Source organism: Lutra lutra, chromosome 6, assembly GCF_902655055.1.
Source record: "Lutra lutra chromosome 6, mLutLut1.2, whole genome shotgun sequence".
Taxonomy (NCBI): Eukaryota; Metazoa; Chordata; class Mammalia; order Carnivora; family Mustelidae; genus Lutra; species Lutra lutra.
The window spans coordinates 41,525,123-41,545,340 of NC_062283.1; the positions used below are offsets into that span (position 1 = coordinate 41,525,123).

The window sequence follows — 20,218 nt, forward strand, 5'->3', positions numbered from 1 at the left end:
TCTGTGGTTTCTGTGGTCTCTGGATCCAGAGGCCAGGTGCAAGTACACATCATATTTATTATGCCTGGAACTCATTTATGCCCTTATCATCAATTGAACACCAAAACATGGTCATCAGAAAATTCCAGGGAAATCACTAAGACAGAAAAAAGCCATAGTTTTTTCTTTTTTTTTTTTTTCAAAGATTTTATTTTTATTTATTTGACAGAGAAATCACAAGTAGGCAGAGAGGCAGGCAGAGAGAGAGAGGAGGAAGCAGGCTCAATCCCAGGACCCTGAGATCATGACCTGTTGCCGATGGCAGAGGCTTAACCCACTGAGCCACCCAGGTGCCCCAAGCCATAGGTTTTTAAGAGAGCAGACTGTAATGTATTACAAAGAATGGGATTAAAATGTTCTCCGCTGTGCAAATGGAACAATGATGCTTCACAGCTATTTACTTCATCATATTTGAAAGTAAAACCTACTGAATTTTTTTTTTAAAGCAGTTGTGCTTGGTTAATTTCTCAGACACACGTAACACTGTTTGCCCTACAAGTTACAAAAACCAAGGCCAGCCAAAGAGAGCTGACCACAGCCTGACATATCTATAAAGAAAGCTGACCTCTCTGAGAAGCCAAAGTAAACTCAAATTTTTCAGTCTAGAGTACAGAAGCAGATCTTTGGAAGTTTGCCAGATTTATGTAGAAAGATTACATAAACAGATTTTTGTCTTCCCAAGGTGCCCTCTTTTCCACATTACAATTATTATGACTAGCTACATAAGAAGAAACATTTCCAAAAGCATCCAGTATATAAAAAATATTTGTTATGTATTACTTATTTAGAAAAATCATAAGGCTCTGTTTCACCATAATTTGTTTGCACATAATTTTTGGAAAGTACTTCCTTTTTTCCCTCTTGGGATCCCTCCTTGATGTGAAAGGCAGCAAACAGACTAACATGGAGAAAAAAAGTAAAAAACTGTAATTTTTATTATGAAACTACAAGAGCAAACTTAGATGCCTCGTTTGGTTTTTGTAATGAAACAAAGAAAAAACATGCTTTCTGTGTGCCTTCTTGTTTTGCTTTGAGGGGGATAGTGAAATCAATAGGCAAAATGAAACTGAAATTCTATTTTCATTTTACATTTTCCATCATTTCCACTTCTACTTACATCATAATGATATAAAATTAGAATAAAATCTTAATCTGGGGGCGCCTGGGTGGCTCAGTGGGTTAAGCCGCTGCCTTCGGCTCAGGTCATGATCTCAGGGTCCTGGGATCGAGCCCCACATCGGGCTCTCTGCTCAGCCGGGAGCCTGCTTTCCCCTCTCTCTCTGCCTGCCTCTCTGCCTACTTGTGATCTCTCTCTCTCTGTCACATAAAAAAATTAAATTAAAAAAAAAAAATCTTAATCTGTCAGTATTTTTTAAGTCTTCTGTGGGAATTTTGAAGTCATTTGTTTTTATTTTTATTTATTTATTTATTTATTTAAAGATTGCATTTATTTATTAAACAGAGAGAGATCACAGGTAGGCAGAGCAGCAGGCAGAAAGAGAGGAAGAAGCAGGCTCCCTGCTGAGCAGGGGGGGAGGGCTCAATCCCGGGGACCCTGGGACCATGACCTGAGCAGAAGGCAGAGGCTTTAACCCACTGAGCCACGCAGACGCCCCTTGAAGTCATTTGTTTTTAATGATCAATTCACAATTTTTTTTTTTAAATATCCAGGCCAGTTTAAATGTTCTGGGGTCACATCAATGCTGAAAATGTTGTATATGAATATGAATGTATGCTGTATATGAATGTATATGTATTATGTAATTTAAGAATTAGCTAAGTAATCCACAAACCAACAAGTATATATACAAAAATACTTGTAGGGCCTAAATTCAAGGAGTTATAAAGATAAACACGTTGATTCTGAGAGAGGATTAAGTGTAAAAAAAATATTATTTCAACTGAGCCAAAAACATGGCCAACTGATGTTAATTTTCATTAACTCAATTCTTTAAATTCTTATTATTTCCCCATTTACTTGAGCTGGTTTATATGCTAATCTGCAAAAGGGCTAATAATTATGTAAGACCTTTAGCCCCTTAAAAGAAAGGCTCGAAACTTAAAATGCTCTTTTCCGACCATGCTCTAAAGAAATCAGAAACCACTTCACCACCAAAATTATACACCCCTATACTAGTCAGGGTCCCAGTAAGGTAAAATGGTGTCCTCAATTAAGATAACTTGAGAAAATATTAAGGCATGGACAGTGCTTGGCGAAACCAAGGAGAGAGAACACAGCACTCAGAGTTAGAAACAGCAGAGAGCCATACTCCCCATAGGCGAAAGGGATGAGAGGAGAAGGGTTTGCCAGAGGTCCAGGGGTGAGCCCACCTCACTGAAGTTCTGACCTTCAACAGAAGAAGGGAGTCTGCACCTCCCTCTTCTTCCACCCTCAACAAACTGCTTCTCAGTGTACCATAGAATAACTAAAAAATGTAAGACATGCTTTTCCCCCAAAACAGATTTCCCTAGAAAATGAGACTGAAATGAAAATCCAAGATAGACGTTACTAAATCGTCTTAGTAAATCTACACAGCCTCTGAACTTGAAATACACCGCTCTTTAAATTTAAGGAGCTTAGACTGAAAATTATTCTGTGAGATTGACATCAGATTATTTAAATAATATATACCACATAGAACAAAAATCTAATGGATCAAAGCTTTAATTTGTAAAAACTACTCTGTATTAAGTAGTATAGTGAAGTATACTCTGATTACTATCCTGGCTAGATACCAGATATATATATATTTTTTAATCAAACACTAGAACTGTCACACAGTCCTAAATGACTGTGCCTCTTTCATGTTAGAGAAATGGTATTAAATATAAATTCCAAGAAGTCTTAAATTCAGCTGAAATAATGTTCCCATCATATATTTGCAGATTGGGAATCCATTAATCAGATAAGATTTGGACAACCTAACACCTAAAGTCCCTCATATATCTGAGAATTTGTGATTCAGATTCAAGCACTCCAGAGATGGTGAGAACTTCTCTAGTTTTTCATTTGAACCAATTTGTATTAAATTTTTAGAGAAAGGAAAACCATAGTCTTTAGGGTATTCTATATATTCAATGGAACAAATAATATGTGTTTCACACAATTATTCTTGAAATAAAATAATATATGCAACAGAGCCTGGAAAACTGGAAAGCATTTTCTCAATGTTAGATTTTAATATATTCTTTAAATTTATAAGATGCTTATTATAATGCTTTACTTCCTTGTTTTTCTCAGGAGTGGTATTAGAGGAGGCTTCTCTTTAAAACATTTACTGGAAAACAGATTGTTTAGATACACAATCATAGAAATTAATTTTTTAAAAATTATCAAAATTTTTAAAATTACCTTAAAAGTGAGGAATACCAGTAGAAATGTTATTAAAGAAATACCGTGTAACACCCACCCAACATGAATTACCCAGGAGAGATAATATTTCTGTGATGTTTCTATCACCTAAACATATTTATTGCTAAAAAGTAATTTCATCAAGGTAGCCTTCTCTGGTTGACTCCCCAAATGTTTTAATGCTTTTTACTCTGTTGAAATGTATCTAAGTTGTATATTCTAAATCAGTTGACCCTTGAACAACATGGGCTTGAATTGCATGAGTCCACTTACGCTCAGATTTCTTTATATACATACAGTACTGTATTATAAATGTATTTTCTCTTATGATTGTCTTAATAATATTTTTTCTCTAGCTTGCTAAAAGAATACAGCACATGTGTGTGTGTGTGTGTATACAAACAAAATACGTTAGTTGACTATTTATATAATTGGTAGGGCTTCCCATCAACAGCAGCCTATTAGAAGTTAAATTTTGGGGGAGTCGAAAATTATATGTAGATTTTCAACTGTGTCTATAACCTCCCTGGTGTTTGAGGGTCAACTGTATTATAGTCTGGTTCTATCAGTGTTCTAGTATCTTTTCCATTCACATAGTTATTCTGTTCTCCTAAACAACAGAATACTCCCAAAGAAACATTATCCAGAAGAAATATTCAGAGAATATAATATCCAGGATTAGGTTGGCAGGCAAATTATTTCATTTTACATAGTAGAAACTGAATAGTAACTATTTTACCTTCATGTTCTATAAGGTGTTCCAAACATTAATGATTATGTGATGGGGATGGGCGTGGTTATAGTGAAAATGGATATCAGCAAACTTGCAAGATTTCCGAAAAGACTCCTATTTACTTAATTTTGAAAGAAACAGCTCCATACTAATGTATTCATTATGAATTTGTTACTTATTATACTTTCTGTCTATAGCAGAAATGCATTATTTATTAACCTTTAACAGATAGCTAGGTCATTCTTTGCAAGTGAGCAAAATTTCTGAATGGTAGTTGAAAGATAATTGAACATAGAGCATTTAGCACTTCATGGAGTCTTATGGATCACATTTTGTAGTTTTTCTTCAAGAAAATATCAGAATCTTTAAATGAGTACTAAAAAAAATTTGTTTTCTTTTCAGTATCTGAATATATAAGCATTTGGGGGAACCCTGGGGTTTACTGGTATATGATCACAATCCAGTGATCCTACCTTTTTTTCCAAATATTTTAATATGGGCTAATATTTCACGATAATTCTTTTTCAAAATACATTTCAAAACATGAACTTAATTTTGCATAACGCAGCAAAGAGTAAAATACTCATGAAACTGTTTAATTTAAATGGATTTGCAGGCTATCAGCAATGATATCCAAAGGACATCTTCCCAGGCCTAGGATGACTCACACACCACTAGCTTGATCTATTTGACATATTAGTCATGCCTCCATCAACACACAGGTACTGAGATGTTACCTTTTCTGTATCTAATACAAAACAGACAAACATTCAAGATGCTTAATGATCCTTTGTTAAATGCCTTAAATTCCTAAACAAGTTCAAATAATTAAATGACAGTCTGCTTCATTATTTATTATTAATCCTCTATCATTTATAGCCAAAGGAATAAAAAAGACATTCAAAAACTGAATTGAGGGCCTACTATAACTTGAGCAATGGACTAAGTGTTTGACATGTTCAATTTCGCTTAATTCAACACTCTACTACTGAAGATGGATGAAGCAAGCTCAGTCACCTGACAGATGCTACCAGGAGGCTGAGTCATTCAGAGGACTCAAGTGTACACCCAAATACTTGTATTTCAATGAAGTGATATACTTAGAAAAATTGCATACCTCTCTGATTTTTATTAGTTAATTGATTTGGGAAGAAATTTTCACAGAGCTGACAGGAACTAAAATATTCCAAGCCATTAATTTTATTAGGTTCTTCAAATTCAATACATGATGTCATTTCCTGTTCTCCTACACCCTGAGAAATAAGCATCACTAACAATCTGAGAAGGGGAAAGTAGTAATACGGAGTAACAATTACGATGTGGACGAGTAGATTCAAACTCAAAACAGTAGATTTTAAAACCCAGCAAAGATATTTTGAAAAAATAAGAAAAGTTTATTTTTTAATAAACATTGATTTGAGATCCAACAGCCACATGACTTTAGATAATGTATACCAGTTATTCTAAAGAATATTATATTTTATAAAAACCTTCAGTTTAACAATAAAATTGCTTCTATTAGGAAATGAAGTCCATAAGGTAAAGCATGAAGCTGAATTCTAAATAAATTTTCTTGTCAATTTTGGAAAAAAAACAACCTACAGTACATATATCTACAACTCTCATAAAACCCACTGACACATCTTGACAAATGTGTGCAAGCATGGAACATATGTGCGCACACACAAATTTTCTTTTTTTAAAGATATTATTTATTTATTTGTCAGAGAGGGAGAGAGCACAAGTGGGGAGGCAAAGGAAGAGGGAGAAGAAGGTTCCCCACTGAGCAGGGAGCTTGATGAGGAACTCAGTTCCAGGACCCGGGGATCATGACCTAGCCGAAGGCTATCCCAAAGGTGGCTCAGTCAGTCCTAACTGACTGAGCCGCCCAGGCATCCCCACACACAAATTTTCATGTTAATATTTTAATTTATCGCCCACAAAAAATAGGTTGCCATATAATGGAATTTTGTTTTATTAACAGATAGATAGATCAGATATCCTAAATTGTTTGTCAAAATTCAAAAATGGTAAAAGTAAAAATTAAGGCATTTTACTTGATCAGGACTATAATTTTAATGATATTCTACTCTTAATTACATTTTACAGATTATTAAATAGGAGTGAATAACAGAAGCACTGAACTTGACATGCAAATCCTCCTTTCCTCTTTCTTGGAAAGTTTGCATGTTTGTCTTCAAACTGCTAGAGAGGACTGGGAAATGTCATTACTGTAGAAGTAATGCTAGAGTCAGAAAAGAGATACATAAAGAGAAATGAAAAGAATTAAACAGAAACTGGCAAATATTCTTACCATTGTTTTTGTAGGCAGTCATATGTAGAAAGTTATATGGACCACAAGTCTTGTAATATATATATTATATACAAATTAAGAATATTTCCTAATGGTTCCATCTTCTTGTTTAAAAAGTGATGTTAAGGGGCGCCTGGGTGGCTCAGTGGGTTAAGCCGCTGCCTTCGGCTCAGGTCATGATCTCAGGGTCCTGGGATCAAGCCCCGCATCGGGCTCTCTGCTCAGCAGGGAGTCTGCTTCCTCCTCTCTCTCTGCCTGCCTCTCTGCCTGCTTGTGATCTCTGTCTGTCAAATAAATAAATAAATAAAATCTTTAAAAAAAAAAAATAAAAAGTGATGTTAAATAATATGTTGAGATCAGAGACTGGCATAAATAACACATTAATGGAAAAGGAATAAATAAATAAATAAATAAATGGTAGCCATCTTCCCCTAAAAAGGCAGAAAGTAGAAGGTGGCCTCTTTCCCCAAATGAGGTAGTTTTATTCTTTTGATTGTAACCCATGTATTGCTATCTTTCCTATTGAGATCTTTTTTTGTTTTGATCATTTGACATTCAATAGTTACTGAAGCTCTATAAAGAATGTCATAGACAACTGAAGACCCATTCTTTATGCTTGAAGAATTCCCAGGTCTAGTGGAGGGAGACGGAAATATAAACAGAAAATACACCGCAAACCGCAGTATGATAAATGCTAGAACAGAAGTACAGTTCGTGCAGAGCACTATGGGATGCAGCCAAGGGGCAGAGAAACTCTTGGGCTCTGCATCTTCAAGGAACAACCGACTCAATATGCCTTTCTACATTTCAGTAGAGTGTGTGGGATCATGGCATTTACAAAGGAAGTAAGATCCAAGGACAGTAAAGAGGAAGGTGAAAAGTGCTAAACAGTTCTGAGGGTGAAAAAAGCAAGAGTAGAAAGAAATGAAAACACACTGAGACACAAGTTGCTCTAGATGACAAAACAGGTACCTAGAACTGTGAACCCACACACAACCCCGGGCTAGACAAATGAGTAAGTGTGTTCAGATTTCCTGGAATCTATACAGGGATCCCAATTTCCCTTCACATAAGTAGCACCATTGATGTAAGTAGGAAACAAAGGTTCCATTAAGGTTTATTATGTGACTTAGATACCCTGGTAGAGAATTTTTCTGCCAAAACTGTTTTAGTTGCTTATTTTAGGTGAAGTGGTAAGAAGTAAGATCTTATAGCACATCTTATATTTTAACTAATATTTCTATATATAATATATTTTAACTAATCCAGAATCATCTATGGTAGAAAAAAAAAAAAGTCCTATAAAATCTAGTAAAGACCTCAAGAATACAAGCCAGTACCTCCCAGACTTACATCTGAAAACCAGGTAACAGCATTATCATTTGAGCTTTCTTTAAGGAAAAAAAAAAAAAGTTATATACATTAAATGTAGACAGTTTTTTTTTGTTATTGCCTGAAATAAGACATCATTATTTTAAAAGGCTTCATTTTGTCAGTTTACTTGGTTTTCAAATTTTCACATAAAAATTGGGGAATGGCAACTAAGTTTTTATAATCATAAATCATCCTCAAATATGTCAAACATGACCTTAAAAAACAAGATACTTAAATGTATTAATACTTAACTAATTAATACTTTAATAAAGCATCAGTCCAATTATTTACTTTTATACTACATTCAAGATCACATTTGTAATTGCTGGTGTCATCACTACAAACAGTGGTAGTTTTCTTCTTGCTGTTTTCTGGCTATGAAATTCTTCAGTACATGAATGTATTATTAACAGACATTTTAGTAGAAATCTTACATCAACAAAATTAACAGCCCAGTCCTGGGAACCTATAATTTCCTCAAATACTAACTAAATATGATTTTCTGATTTCAATAGACACATTCAAAATATTCAGCATTTGGTACACCATTCCCATCACCACAAGCACCGCACAAAACAACCTAGAATTGCATCTATTGCATGTAAAGAGTCTTCTGTCCAATTTGTGCCACTTCTATGATGTAATGGATGTAGAAAATATTTCCACTCAAGGTTTTCAGTACTTATTACAGTGAATAAAAAAGAAGTAAAGAAAAACTATGGCAAAAAAAAAAAAAAGAAAGAAAAGAAAAACCATGGAGAATAATTGTGTATTTATTCCCTTTATGACTTACAGGATAGTCTATTTTTCTATAGAAAATGGAAATCATTTATTAATGTAAAATGTTAAGTAGAATTTTTAAAGACTTATTTTAAAACCTGGGATTACACGTTACCATATAAAGTAAAGACATTTTGGAATAAAATTAAGCACAACTGTATGTAATTATTAACCTCTAATCTTGTTAATATCATTATGTGGTAGTTTATTTGAAATGGTATTAAATAATTCCTTCATAAGATTTTACATAGCGTTTATATAGAACATTTAAGATTTAATATATTTTGCATAAATCTTACTAAATTAAGAGTCTGCAAATTTTCACGTTCTTTTCCTACAACATAGCATAGTCAAAAAGCTCTTCTTTGAATGAAGTAAGGAATGCTGAATATATAAGAACTACTTATAAACGCATCAGCTACAATTATGTCATCAGGAATTACTTATCCTTACCTTTCTGACTCAGAATACCCAAACAATTAAAGGACACACATTTAGAATAAAGAGAATACAGACTGTTCAATTTTACTGATACAGCATATATTCTTCCCCTATTATATAAAGTTTTCCTAGTTCAGTTCTATTAACACGATAACAATTTTAACATAATCACTTATTTGTTTTGGAGCTATTCCTTTCTCATTTTGCCAGCTAATTAGCCAAAAGACATAGACGTGGTCCCACATGTTATACACTGAATGTCTAAAATCACTCATATTCTTACTCATTTACAAAACAAATGACAATCGAGTCCAACTTCTATAAACCCTAGCACTGTTTCAACCCACATCTCACGATCATGACCTGCAAAATCTTTGAAAATTACGCTTATGCGTACACAACTTTGTTTTCGTGACCTGCTACCATTCATAAAAAAAACTTCCAAAACTAGATTCACTTTCCCACTCCTCACGGGCAGTCAATTTCATGACAGAATTGTAACCACCGATAAAAGAGATTCTAGATTTTATTAAAACAGCAATAAAACAAACAGACAAATACTAGTTTCTGGTGTTAATTGTCTTATTAGCCAGCTTGCAGCATCACATTTTCTGTGTGTACTGTAGCTTCTTATTCTAGGGGACACTAATTAGTTTTAAATGGTGTTAAATACCATCCCTGCAGTTGCAAGTGCTTCTCTGGGATTTTTACTAGAGAAAAGAACTCCTGTAATTTAAAACCACTTTGTTTTCTTCAGCCACAGCTGTTAGTGAAACACTGACCTGTAGAAATCTTAAAGGTTTTCAACCCTCTCTCATTGCCATTAGTCTGCATTCATTTTCTAACACATCTTCTCCCCGAGTACTATTGCTCTTCCATAATCCCCATCCCCCAAATTGCTTTCAGCAGAGAAACCGCATCTAGCTAGTTAAGTCCTTCTCTCTCTTTCCCTACCACCCCCACCCCTTACAAAGCCTTGGCTACTCTTAAAGAAAATTCTCCAACAACGTGTCAATTTTATATTGGCCACAAAGACAACTTCTGTTGGGGGAGGGGGAGGAAAGAGGGACTGGAGCTTGGCTGTCCCTTTCCACAGACAGGGATCTTTGTGGCAATCAGAAAACATTTCCTGCATAAAAAATCAACACACTCTCTAGTTGCAGGGTTGGGGAGGGAGAACGAATACGCATCAGCCGTGTCCTCAAAGGAATGGAACACATCCGTTAACCTTCCAAACAGGAAAGTCATTTTCTCAAAAATATGTCAGCTTTCTTGCATTATTAAACGTAATCCACAATCTGAAATCCTCTAGTAGCTCCCCCACTGGGGACTGGGAGAAAGCTATAAATCACTCCTGTACTTTTCTCTTTTTCCTCTGCATTTCCGTTGCACTATTTGTTCCATCTAGTTCATCTCTGACACGCTCCCACTCTCCTCGTGTATATCAACAAGGGACCAAGGAGAGTAAAAATCACGCAAGAGGGCAATTAGGTTTTACAGGATCAGCCTGTGCTTTAATTCTACCCTGCCTCCAAGTGGATTCACAGCAAGGAGACCCCAGAGACTGCACTTCCCAGTGGGGTTTCGAAAGAGCAAGCACACGGGATTTATTGTGTGAAGCACTTTTTTTTTTTAATTATAGGGCTGTCGGGGAGGGGGACACCCTTGTCTTCAGGTGTCAGAAAGTCATTTAGTCCAAACAGGCACTTTACTGAGTTCGTGTCATCTTTTAGTCCTGCTTCCCCAACTTGGGGGAGTATATCTAAAGGGGTTTTGGTGGACACAGTGAGACAGAGAGGGCAAAGGTGAGAGGAAAGGAAGTGTACTTTTTACAGGGCTGTAGCATCAAGTAGAAATCCTACAAATCCCTTTCAAGGAGTGTGCATGAGAGCGTGATTGTGAAGAGGTAGATTCTCCCCAATGGGCTGAAGCCAATAAAGACCCCCGCCCCCACCTCAGCAACCTCCACTGCAAACTGGCTCCACGTTTTTGACACACCACCAGGGCATCTTGATGAGGGCTTTCCTATCCTCGCCGCCCCATTCTAAAATCCTGAAACCCAAAACTAGCCTAAGAGACCTTTACTAGTGAAGATCACAAATCAAAAGACTTCAAAGATGACAGAGTTAAAGACCAAAGATTAAGCCCTTGTGTTGAAATAGCACATCTTAATGCCATTTCCCAACACCCCTCCCTCCCATCTCCCCCTCTCTGCTGGGCACTTACCTTCTTTGGGCGGTCGCTTGGCCTCCCTGGTAAGATTGCAGACCTGGGTAGTTTGCAGCTCCTGGGTCAGGCAGCCCTCCGTCTGCTCATTCAGGGGTAACACCACGTTATTTAACAAAACCAGCGACTGGTCGTCGATCCCCCACTCTCCCAAATGCTGAGGACAGGTGCATTTTGTATACATGATCCCACATGATTCCGATCTCCCATTTTCTGATTTTAAGCAGCTCTCCAGCCAAGTGCATAATACATGGCAACCAAACTGGCTCGGGCTCACCTTGTTCAATACCAAAAACTCAAAAAAAGATTTCTGATCTTCTTCCCCTTTTTTCTGTAATCCTGGGAAATCGGTTGGAAACACCCGACGTATTTGAATAAAATTTTTATCATACTGTAGAAAAACGAAAGCATTCTTGGAATCGCAGAGTTGCATTATAGAATGATTCTTTCTTAAAAGATCCTTTATTTTTTCATGGGAAAAATGATCAAACTGATAAGCCAAGAGGGAAAAGTTAGAGCAGCTAAGGTCCTTTTTGGAAAATTTCAGGTAAATGCTATATTTGGTTGGATCTGGATTTTCCAGCGTCCAAGTGCAGTTTGTAAAGTTTTTGGGAAACATTTCACTTACAGAATACGATCCATAAATGACTCCCTTCACCAAAGTTGAACACCAGAAGTCTTGGGCAGCATTAAATCCAAACATAACCAGGAGATAGGTGGAAAATATATAAATCAGCAGGTTACGAACAGCCTTCATCCTATGTCATTTGGCCTGTAAAAATGGCAATGAAAGTAAAATGCAAGTAGGAGTCTACGCGCATTTAAAAAAGAAACTCCTTCCAATATTACAGCCAGCTGTTTTCAAGATTTCAGTAAAAAACCCTTTTTAAAAGAAGGGCAGGTAATTTTTTTTTTTATTTTATAACGCTAGGAAATTATGTTGCTGTGTGAACAGCGCCCTCACGTGGTCATCCACAATGGCCAAATTCCCCACATTCAATTTAAAAATAATATTTAATAGATGATTAACAGGAATGCTCTAATTTATCTACCAGGATTTCCTCCAAGTGAATTATGATTCTATTGAAAGAAGAGGAAAACATATCTTTTTAAAATATCATAACCTAAATTTTAATTTTTGAAATATTTTTAAGCAACATATACAACATTTTCTCTCTTTCGGCCTACAGTAAACATCATCACACAAAATCTAATCTGATAATCTAGGAACAGCTGTCATCACATTATTTCTTTTATCTTAAATATGGAAAGCAATTTCGATAAAGGATAGCCACAATTTTAAAAAACATGAAAGATAATTTGTTGAGGATGAAACATCATCTCCCAAATGTCCATACTTGTCTTTGCAGGGACCACCATGTGAACTGATGGGAATTCCTGTGCAAAAACACTGGGATTCATGTGGATTAATAGAATTTTAAAACCATCATCTGAGAAAGGGCATAGATGGGTAGATACAAGGGAAAGACTTGTTGTTCAACATCACCAGTGAGAACCAGGATTTAAGGCAGTCATTTCAATGTGACATGCCCTCTTGGGATACATAAAGTGGATCACTGTATTAGTATCTGTATCCAAAGGCGATGTCAGTGAAAAATCCCAGAACCACAGTAATTGAGCCGGCTTCAGCCTTTTAATTTTTTTTTTAATTAGGGCTATTTTATCTAGAGTTATCTACTGTAATTTAAGATTTACACATGGTAGATAAAAGACATGAACATTTTCTTTCCTAGCAGATTTCAATTACTGAATTGCTCTCTTTCCAACAAGAGCTCCAAAGCTCCTTTTCTTTATATTTTTTAACCTGGCCTTGCATAATAAAGTAATCCTGGGTTATATTTACCTCTGTAAGTTGTTATCCAAAAATAACTCGAATTTTTTCAGCTTTAACCTTTAAGAAGTTATTTCTTAGAATAAATGACACTGCTTTTTTGTTTAGCCTTTGAGCTGAGAAAAGTGATGTCAAGTTAATTATAAAAGTCTTTAGGCTGCAGTCTCTTCCACTGTTCTGTAAACAGAGACAGACATACAGACATACAGACAGTTAAGAGTTTTCATGTCTTTGCCTGGGTCCTCTCTGAACCAAAGGATAAAACCCTCTTCCTTCCCATTGCATAACACACACCAACGCAGGCACACAAATACCAGTGACCGAAGTCCCTGAAGATAGATCTGCATTTTCCAGATCATAATTCAAATTCTATGTCTTGATATAGGAGAAAACAGCCCCAACTCTAAATCTCTATATAGCAGCAGTTTAAAATAACATCAGAACTGCTGGGACTATCAAAACAGCGTTCTCTCTTTCAAGCATACAGCTCAATGAATAATGCATTTTCTTCTTGATAAAATAAAGCCAATGAGCATTTAAAGGTTAAAAAATTGGTAAAGTTGCAGGAAATTTTGGAAATAATTTCCTTTTTTTGCTGTAACACTTTGCAGGCAATGCAGGTCTGCGCAGTGTTCTTCAGGATAGAGTGTAGGCGTTGAGAGCCAATGTGACAATAAGTGTCTAAATTAGGAATTCCATCCATGAAAGGGGGCTTCATTTTATAATAGGTAACTCCAAAAGAGGTCGTATTTCTTTTCCTAATGAAATCCGGTACTTTTGCTTCCATTTATTTGACAGTGCATGTCTGCATTGCTGTGCTCATCAAGGATTAGAAAGAGTGAGGAAATAGCTCTGATTTCACTTTCAAGCTTGCTCAAGAGAGCCCCCTCAACATAATGCTCTTTATTTTAATCCTTAAGCCTTGGTATACGGAGGCTTGTTTTATTCTAAAGAATCAAAAATGAATCACTGAACTCTGCCGTCCCCCCCCCACCCCCGCCCTCGACTGCAGGGCCAGTTCAAACAATTGTATTTCCCTCTTGAAGAAAGAAAGAATGGGGTGGGGGGTGTCTAAGGGACTGCTACCAAGGTCTCAAGGATGTTGTATGTAGGTATGTATGTATGTATGTATGTATGTATTTATTTATTTATTTATCGCCTGCTGAGAAGCAAACCGGCATTTAGTTTAGCTATTCTCAAAACTGATTTTCTGGGTGACACTTTAGTTTAGTCGAACATAGACGGCGCCATCACTCCACTAATTTTTTTTTTCCCCAATAGAAGACCCACTGCCTCCCCTTATCTTAACTTCCTTCTACCTAAAAATTTCTCTCCATAAAATCACCCCAATCACACACAACCTTCAGATTTTCTAGGTCTCCCTGTCTATTCCTTCCGACCCAGCACATCTCTGGAAAAACAGACTTCTCTAACTTTTCAACTGCGGCGTTTAAGTAAATGCAGACAGTCGGGTTTCCTCGCAGCCCCTCCATCTGCCAGCAACAGCCTTTCCTCTCCTTGTCCTCCCTCCGCACACACCTAGACGGAGAGCTCCTCGCCGGCGACCCCTGGCAGAGAGAAGGTGACCCCGGACCCCCTTCCTTACCTTCCACTCCGAAAGCTCAGGGAGGCTCTTGCTCTAAGACACCAGCACAGGCACGCGTCCCAGCAACAGTGACGGAGAGACTCCCCTTCGGTCCCAATCACCGTTGCCCATTTTCCCCGGCTCAGCTTCAAAAATCAGGATTTATTTTTTAAAATGCACACTTAAGAGAAGCAAAAGATGGGGGCGGGGGATCAAAAGAGGGGAGCGGTAGGAGAAAAAAGCCCCCAGGACCCCGGAGCCTGACGCCGTATCCAACTGAATCCAACCACCAACGGAGGTGGGGGGGCGGGGGATAAGCCCCCCGTAGAGAGACTCTGAGGAAACAAACAAACAAAAAAATGCAAGTGGCTTAAAGGCGAGGATTTGTTTGATCAAATCCACCCCCAACAAACCGAATAGCCAAGAAGCAAAGAAAGCGCTGAGACGAGAAGTGACCGGCGACAGCAGCGGCTGCTAAGGCAGATTTGTTGGGGCGGTGGGTTTATTACAGGAGTAGTCGTGGTCGGATCGGAAGGCTCAAGCTTATGCTTTTTCCTCTTTCCGCTTTCCTCCCTCCTCCTCCTCCCCCCCGCAGGTACTGATGGACGGACCGCGACTAAGGAGAGGGGGGAAAAAAATCCTTGGCTGGTGATGTCGGAAAGCTGTTTGAATGCCCAGCGAGGAGGGGCGCGAGAGGGAGCGAGATAGTAAAGCTCTGTCTCGGGTGTGCGCGCCGGCGCGCGGCGCTCGCTCTCCCCGGGACGCGCGCGAGGGAGGGGGTGCGCGTCCCCGGGGGTGCGCGCCCGCGCGCCGGTCTTCCGCGTGCTCGTGCGCGCGCGCGTTCCCGGGCGCCGCGCGCCCCGTGCTAGCACCCGTACCGTGCGCCAGGCGGCCGGCCCGAGGCTCGACGAGCGCGGCGCGCTGGCTGTGCCTTCCCAGAGTTCTGCCTCCCGAGGGCGCGGGCGGGTGTGTGTGAGAGAAGAGGAGGGAAGCGGCGGGGTGAGAAAGGAGGGAGGCCCGGCGGGAGGGCGGGAGAGAGGCGGGCGGGAGGGGGGCTCCTCGGTGCTCCAGCCTGGGCCGCGGTGAGCCTGCACGTCACGGCTACTCAAAACCAAGCACGTCCCGAAAGCAGTATTTTCTGCGTCTGGGAGGTTTTTGCATCCTCAGTTCCCACCGCTGGGGCTGGCGGCGACCGACTGTAAGAGAAACTCACTAGGGGGGTGCGGAGGACTGGAAGGAGACTCTGCCGGGTGGGAAGTAAATACTGGACTTGATCGTCTTTCTTTCTTTCAGCGTGAACTTGTCGCAGCTGAAGAGCTGTCATTTCATCACCGGGATTCAGATGAATTGATCCAGTCCTCAGCGGAGGGGGCATAGCTCGGCTCCTGAAACGCTGCGTGTCCCTCTGGCTGGAACAATACTAGTTTTTCTCAGCGAGGCTGCAATTAACATCTTATTTGTTCTGGCTAGATACAGGCTTTGTCAGGACCGCGGTGCGGCGACTGAGGTTGGGCATCTTGCATTGCTTTCTGCATGGCAATGGGATCGTGGTTGTGGGGTCTAAACTTTTGTTTTCTTAATGTATCTGATTCCTTTTCAAGTTTCCCTAGTAACAGGTTTGTGGACAGGGGTGGAAAAAGAAAAGAAAAAAGAAAAAGAAAACGAGGGAAATGGGGAGGAAAGGCTACCAGATTCTCAATTTAGCAGCCAAAAAAAAAAAAAAAAAAAAGATAAATTTCCCCATCTTTATTTATTTATTTAGCCCCCTGGACAGCTGGCTGACAAACATTTGATGAGCGAGCTTCAGATTCAATGCTGCAAAAGGTCATTCGCCTACCGATTATGTCTCTACTTGTAAACGCAGTTGGTGGTTTGCAAAACAAGTGGCAAAATAGTGTGGTGATATGGTGAGGGAGACCACAAGGGGTAATTCATATATAAAGTGTCTCAGGCTTTCTAAGGGTGAGTGGCTTAAGCAGCAGGTGAAGTGGAATAAAACAGATTTCCATCATTTTTTCTCTGTACCCTTTCGGCATTTTTCTTCCTCTTGTTCCTCTCCCTTGGGGCAAATGGAGAGTGAAGAACATCATTTTAAAAGAGGACCACAGTGAAAACAGAAAGGTGCCAATGATCTTTTATTCACTGAAGTTGTTTGAAATATTAAAATTGGCCCTTTACTTCTTAATACATATTAATGGGGTGACCCTCTTCAAGGCTTTCTCTTCTAGGACAAGTGTTCAGAATAACATCCTGTAAGGGAAACAGTTAATCATTCCCCAACCAGCAAGCTTTAACCATGTTCCAGGAATATTCACTGGCTGAGAGAGCAGCCTGTGTGGCGTTTGGTGTTGTGTCATTTTTGGTTCATTACAATATTTTTTATTCATTTAGGGGAATGTGAAAGGAAAATAAGGTTTATGTCTAGGGCATAATCCAAAACATTGTGTCTGAAGCAAAAACATTTTCTTTTAAAAACACACAACATTCAGCAATACAAAGGAGAATCACATGTCTTCTATTTCAACTTCCGTAAAGATTATAATTATGATATTTGCAAGACATTTTGGTCAGTTCAGTTGTTTTGCCACAAGCGAATATAGAGATTAATGACAGATGCTCCAAAATGGGAAAAAGGAGAGGAAACGATGTGAGGTTTAGATATATATCTATCTTGCATCTAGTAATTTCTCACATTATCTTCAAACACTGTGCTTTTGATGTTTCTTAGAAAAATCTTAAAGTCATGACATAGTGACATAAGAATAACAGCTGAAAGGAACAATTTAAAAAGACTTAATCTTAAATGGAAAGGAGTCCTCATTCCCAGGGTCATTTATATTCAAGTAGAACACAGGGCTGGGTCAGGGAGAAAGCCACCCTTAATAAAGCACTTCACCCTTCACACTGTTTCCCATAACCTTCATAAATTGCAGGCCACTGAGCCAGCCTCATGATGATCCTGCTGAGGTATATTTATAGCAGATGATTTGTGGATGATAAATATACCAAGCAAGACACCATCTCCAGTAACCCCAGGCTGGTCTGACTTCCTCAGGGGGGTCATAATCAAGAATCACGAAAAGAATCATATATGGAGAATCTGGTCTCTGGAGCCTGACAACAGCACAATCCAAAGGCAAAGCAGGGAAGAACCACCCTGATTCATGTCTGCACTACGTTCCATGTGAAAGCACAGCTGACATATTGACCCAACAATAAAAAGAGCAGCAGTTTACACACTGTAGGCTCTCTGTGTCCTTTCCTCCCTATTGAGATTGGTCTGTTTTTATGCTTTAATACATTTTAAAAGTCACCATTTCAGATTACAATTATGAGCCTTCATTTGCCTCTCACACGTGCCTGTGTGTATCTGTGTACGTACGTTGGTATTATATAAACACCCATATTTTACACATACACTCATTATGTATACATGTGTGTATATATGCATACATCTTATATTAAGTGCATTCACATACATGTATATATAATGTGTTCATTTATATTTCAGTTATTACACATGTATTTGAAAGCATGGTTTCACTAGGTTCCTTTTTAATTTTCTTCAGTAATAAAGTAGTCTCACCCCCAAACTTCCAGATTAATTGTATAAACTAATTTTCACTTAAGTTTCCTTGCCAACTTTCAAAAGGACTATTAAGAAACCAGTGTTAAGACATCAGAATATAAACTTGTATTTTAAATTGGCCCAAGCATGTAAAGTTGAAGTCTTTTAAATGTATCTCTCCTACTATTTATACATTTTTAAAGATTACTTCAGAGAAATGAGATTTCCAAGTATAATCTTTTTCTTTTATTGCTTTTTATTTTTTGCAGTTTTCTCCTTCTATCTTTGGGGGGGAAAAAAAAGAGCCCTATCCTCCAGGATCATTGCTAAAATTCAGTATCACCTGCACAATTCTTGGACTCAAATGACAAGAATATGTTTTGAATATGCTTACTTAGTTCTAGAAAGTGTTTTCTTCCCCCTCACCCTTTTCTCTCATAGTCTTGCAATATTAATATATTACCACTTGCAAATTTTAGAACTTTTCTTCAGTAAGGCTTTAAAAAGTACAAACGGGCAGCTGGGTGGCTTAGTCGGTTAAAAGTCTGTCTCTTGATCTCAGCTCAGGTCTTGAGCTCAGGGTTGTAAGATAAATAAAAAAGAAATAAATAAAATTTAAAAACATAAAGAAAAGCACAAATAAGTTTGTAGATTATTCCTTTTCAATATGCTTTAATTTTTTAATACTTAATGTCTCCAGTACACACCCACAGACTTTGGAAAACCACTAATTCCATAATAAAAGGAAATTAATGTAACAACTTCAGAGATATGAACCTTAACTATTATTTACTATGGTCAACTAATATATTAATATTTTGTGTTAATAAATGATCAAAATAGGGGCAACTGGGTGGTTCAGTGGGTTAAGGCCTCTGCCTTCAGCTCAGGTCCTGATCTCAGGGTCCTGGGATCGAGCCCCACATCGGGCTCCCTGGTCGGCAGTGAGCCTGCTCCCCCGCCCCCTGCCTGCCTCTCGGCCTACTTGTGATCTCTGTCTGTCAAATAAATAAATCTTAAAAAAATAAAATAAAATAAATGATCAAAATACTACATGATTAAATGGGTGAGTACGTACCTTATGCCTAAAGTTAGCATATTTACTATGAACTGAAAGAACTTCTCCATATTCTTCTTTCTCCTCCTCCCCTTACTCTTCTTCCTCCCCTTCTTCTTTCTTCTTATTATGAAATAATGAAATTTCTCAGGAAATAAGCTGATTCTTCTCATTTCCCTATCTAAAAACAAATTGACCATTTTCTAATCGGACGTCCCAGAATAGAAACTACGTGACGTAAGTTCTTTTAAAAAAAAAAAGAAAAAAGGAAGAAGAAGGGTAGAATAGAACAAAGGGATATGTAAAATGATGGTTATCCTGGGCTAGTTAGTCCAACCTTGCCCCATCCATGCATAGCCAGAGCAGTTTTTAACCAGAGGCCATTTGCATCAAATTTCCATTTTTACCATTCTTTCTCTCTACAATGGCACATGTAAAACACTTAAATTGGTAAAAGGTTTTGGCCATCAATTACCAAGACTTCACTTGGGATTCAGGAAATGCCATGTAAGGTAACACATAATGTCACTTTGGTGTGTTGTACAAGTGTCTTGGAAAATATGACTTCAGAAGCTCAGAATATGTTTGCGGTTAAATATAAATTCACTGCCAAATTTTTCCCTTGTCAGTTGTTTTTATCTACTTATTTATATCAAAGTTGCTATATTTATACCTCTTTCTTTAATTCCTAGGATTTCAAATGAACTAGAAATGAAGATTCTTCATTTTTACCCTGAACCTGATACTAGTTATATATCTAGTTTGAGCAAGAAGCTGTGCACTCTCTGGACTTTGGTTTCTTACAGGAAAGAGCTTGACTATGGTTCCTCTTCATATCTTCTAAATAAAACAAGGCATCTCACAAGGCAGGGAAGCAATGAGAGAAAAATGCAACAA

The 20,218-nt window shown here is 38.1% G+C and overlaps 1 protein-coding gene and 1 long non-coding RNA gene across 4 annotated transcripts in view; one reads left to right on the plus strand and one right to left on the minus strand.

Annotated features, from left to right (window-relative positions):
* ADGRB3 (adhesion G protein-coupled receptor B3) overlaps nucleotides 1–15,400 on the minus strand; it is a 727,154-nt gene extending 711,754 nt beyond the window's left edge. For 2 of the 3 annotated variants that reach the window (XM_047734014.1, XM_047734011.1), the window contains exons 1-3: nucleotides 14,718–15,400; nucleotides 13,124–13,288; nucleotides 11,260–12,031 (exon numbers count right to left, since the gene is read on the minus strand). In XM_047734014.1, coding sequence (XP_047589970.1) covers nucleotides 11,260–12,016 — 757 coding nt within the window. In that variant the 5' untranslated portion in view covers nucleotides 12,017–12,031; nucleotides 13,124–13,288; nucleotides 14,718–15,400. The remainder of the gene's footprint in view (nucleotides 1–11,259; nucleotides 12,032–13,123; nucleotides 13,289–14,717) is intronic. The other variant, XM_047734013.1, reaches the window with a different exon arrangement.
* A 167-nt stretch (nucleotides 15,401–15,567) lies between these two features.
* LOC125103228 (uncharacterized) lies at nucleotides 15,568–17,935 on the plus strand. The gene is made up of 3 exons (XR_007128324.1): nucleotides 15,568–15,695; nucleotides 15,990–16,203; nucleotides 17,630–17,935. It is a non-coding gene; the product is annotated as an uncharacterized LOC125103228 (long non-coding RNA).
* The last annotated feature ends 2,283 nt before the right edge of the window (nucleotides 17,936–20,218 follow it).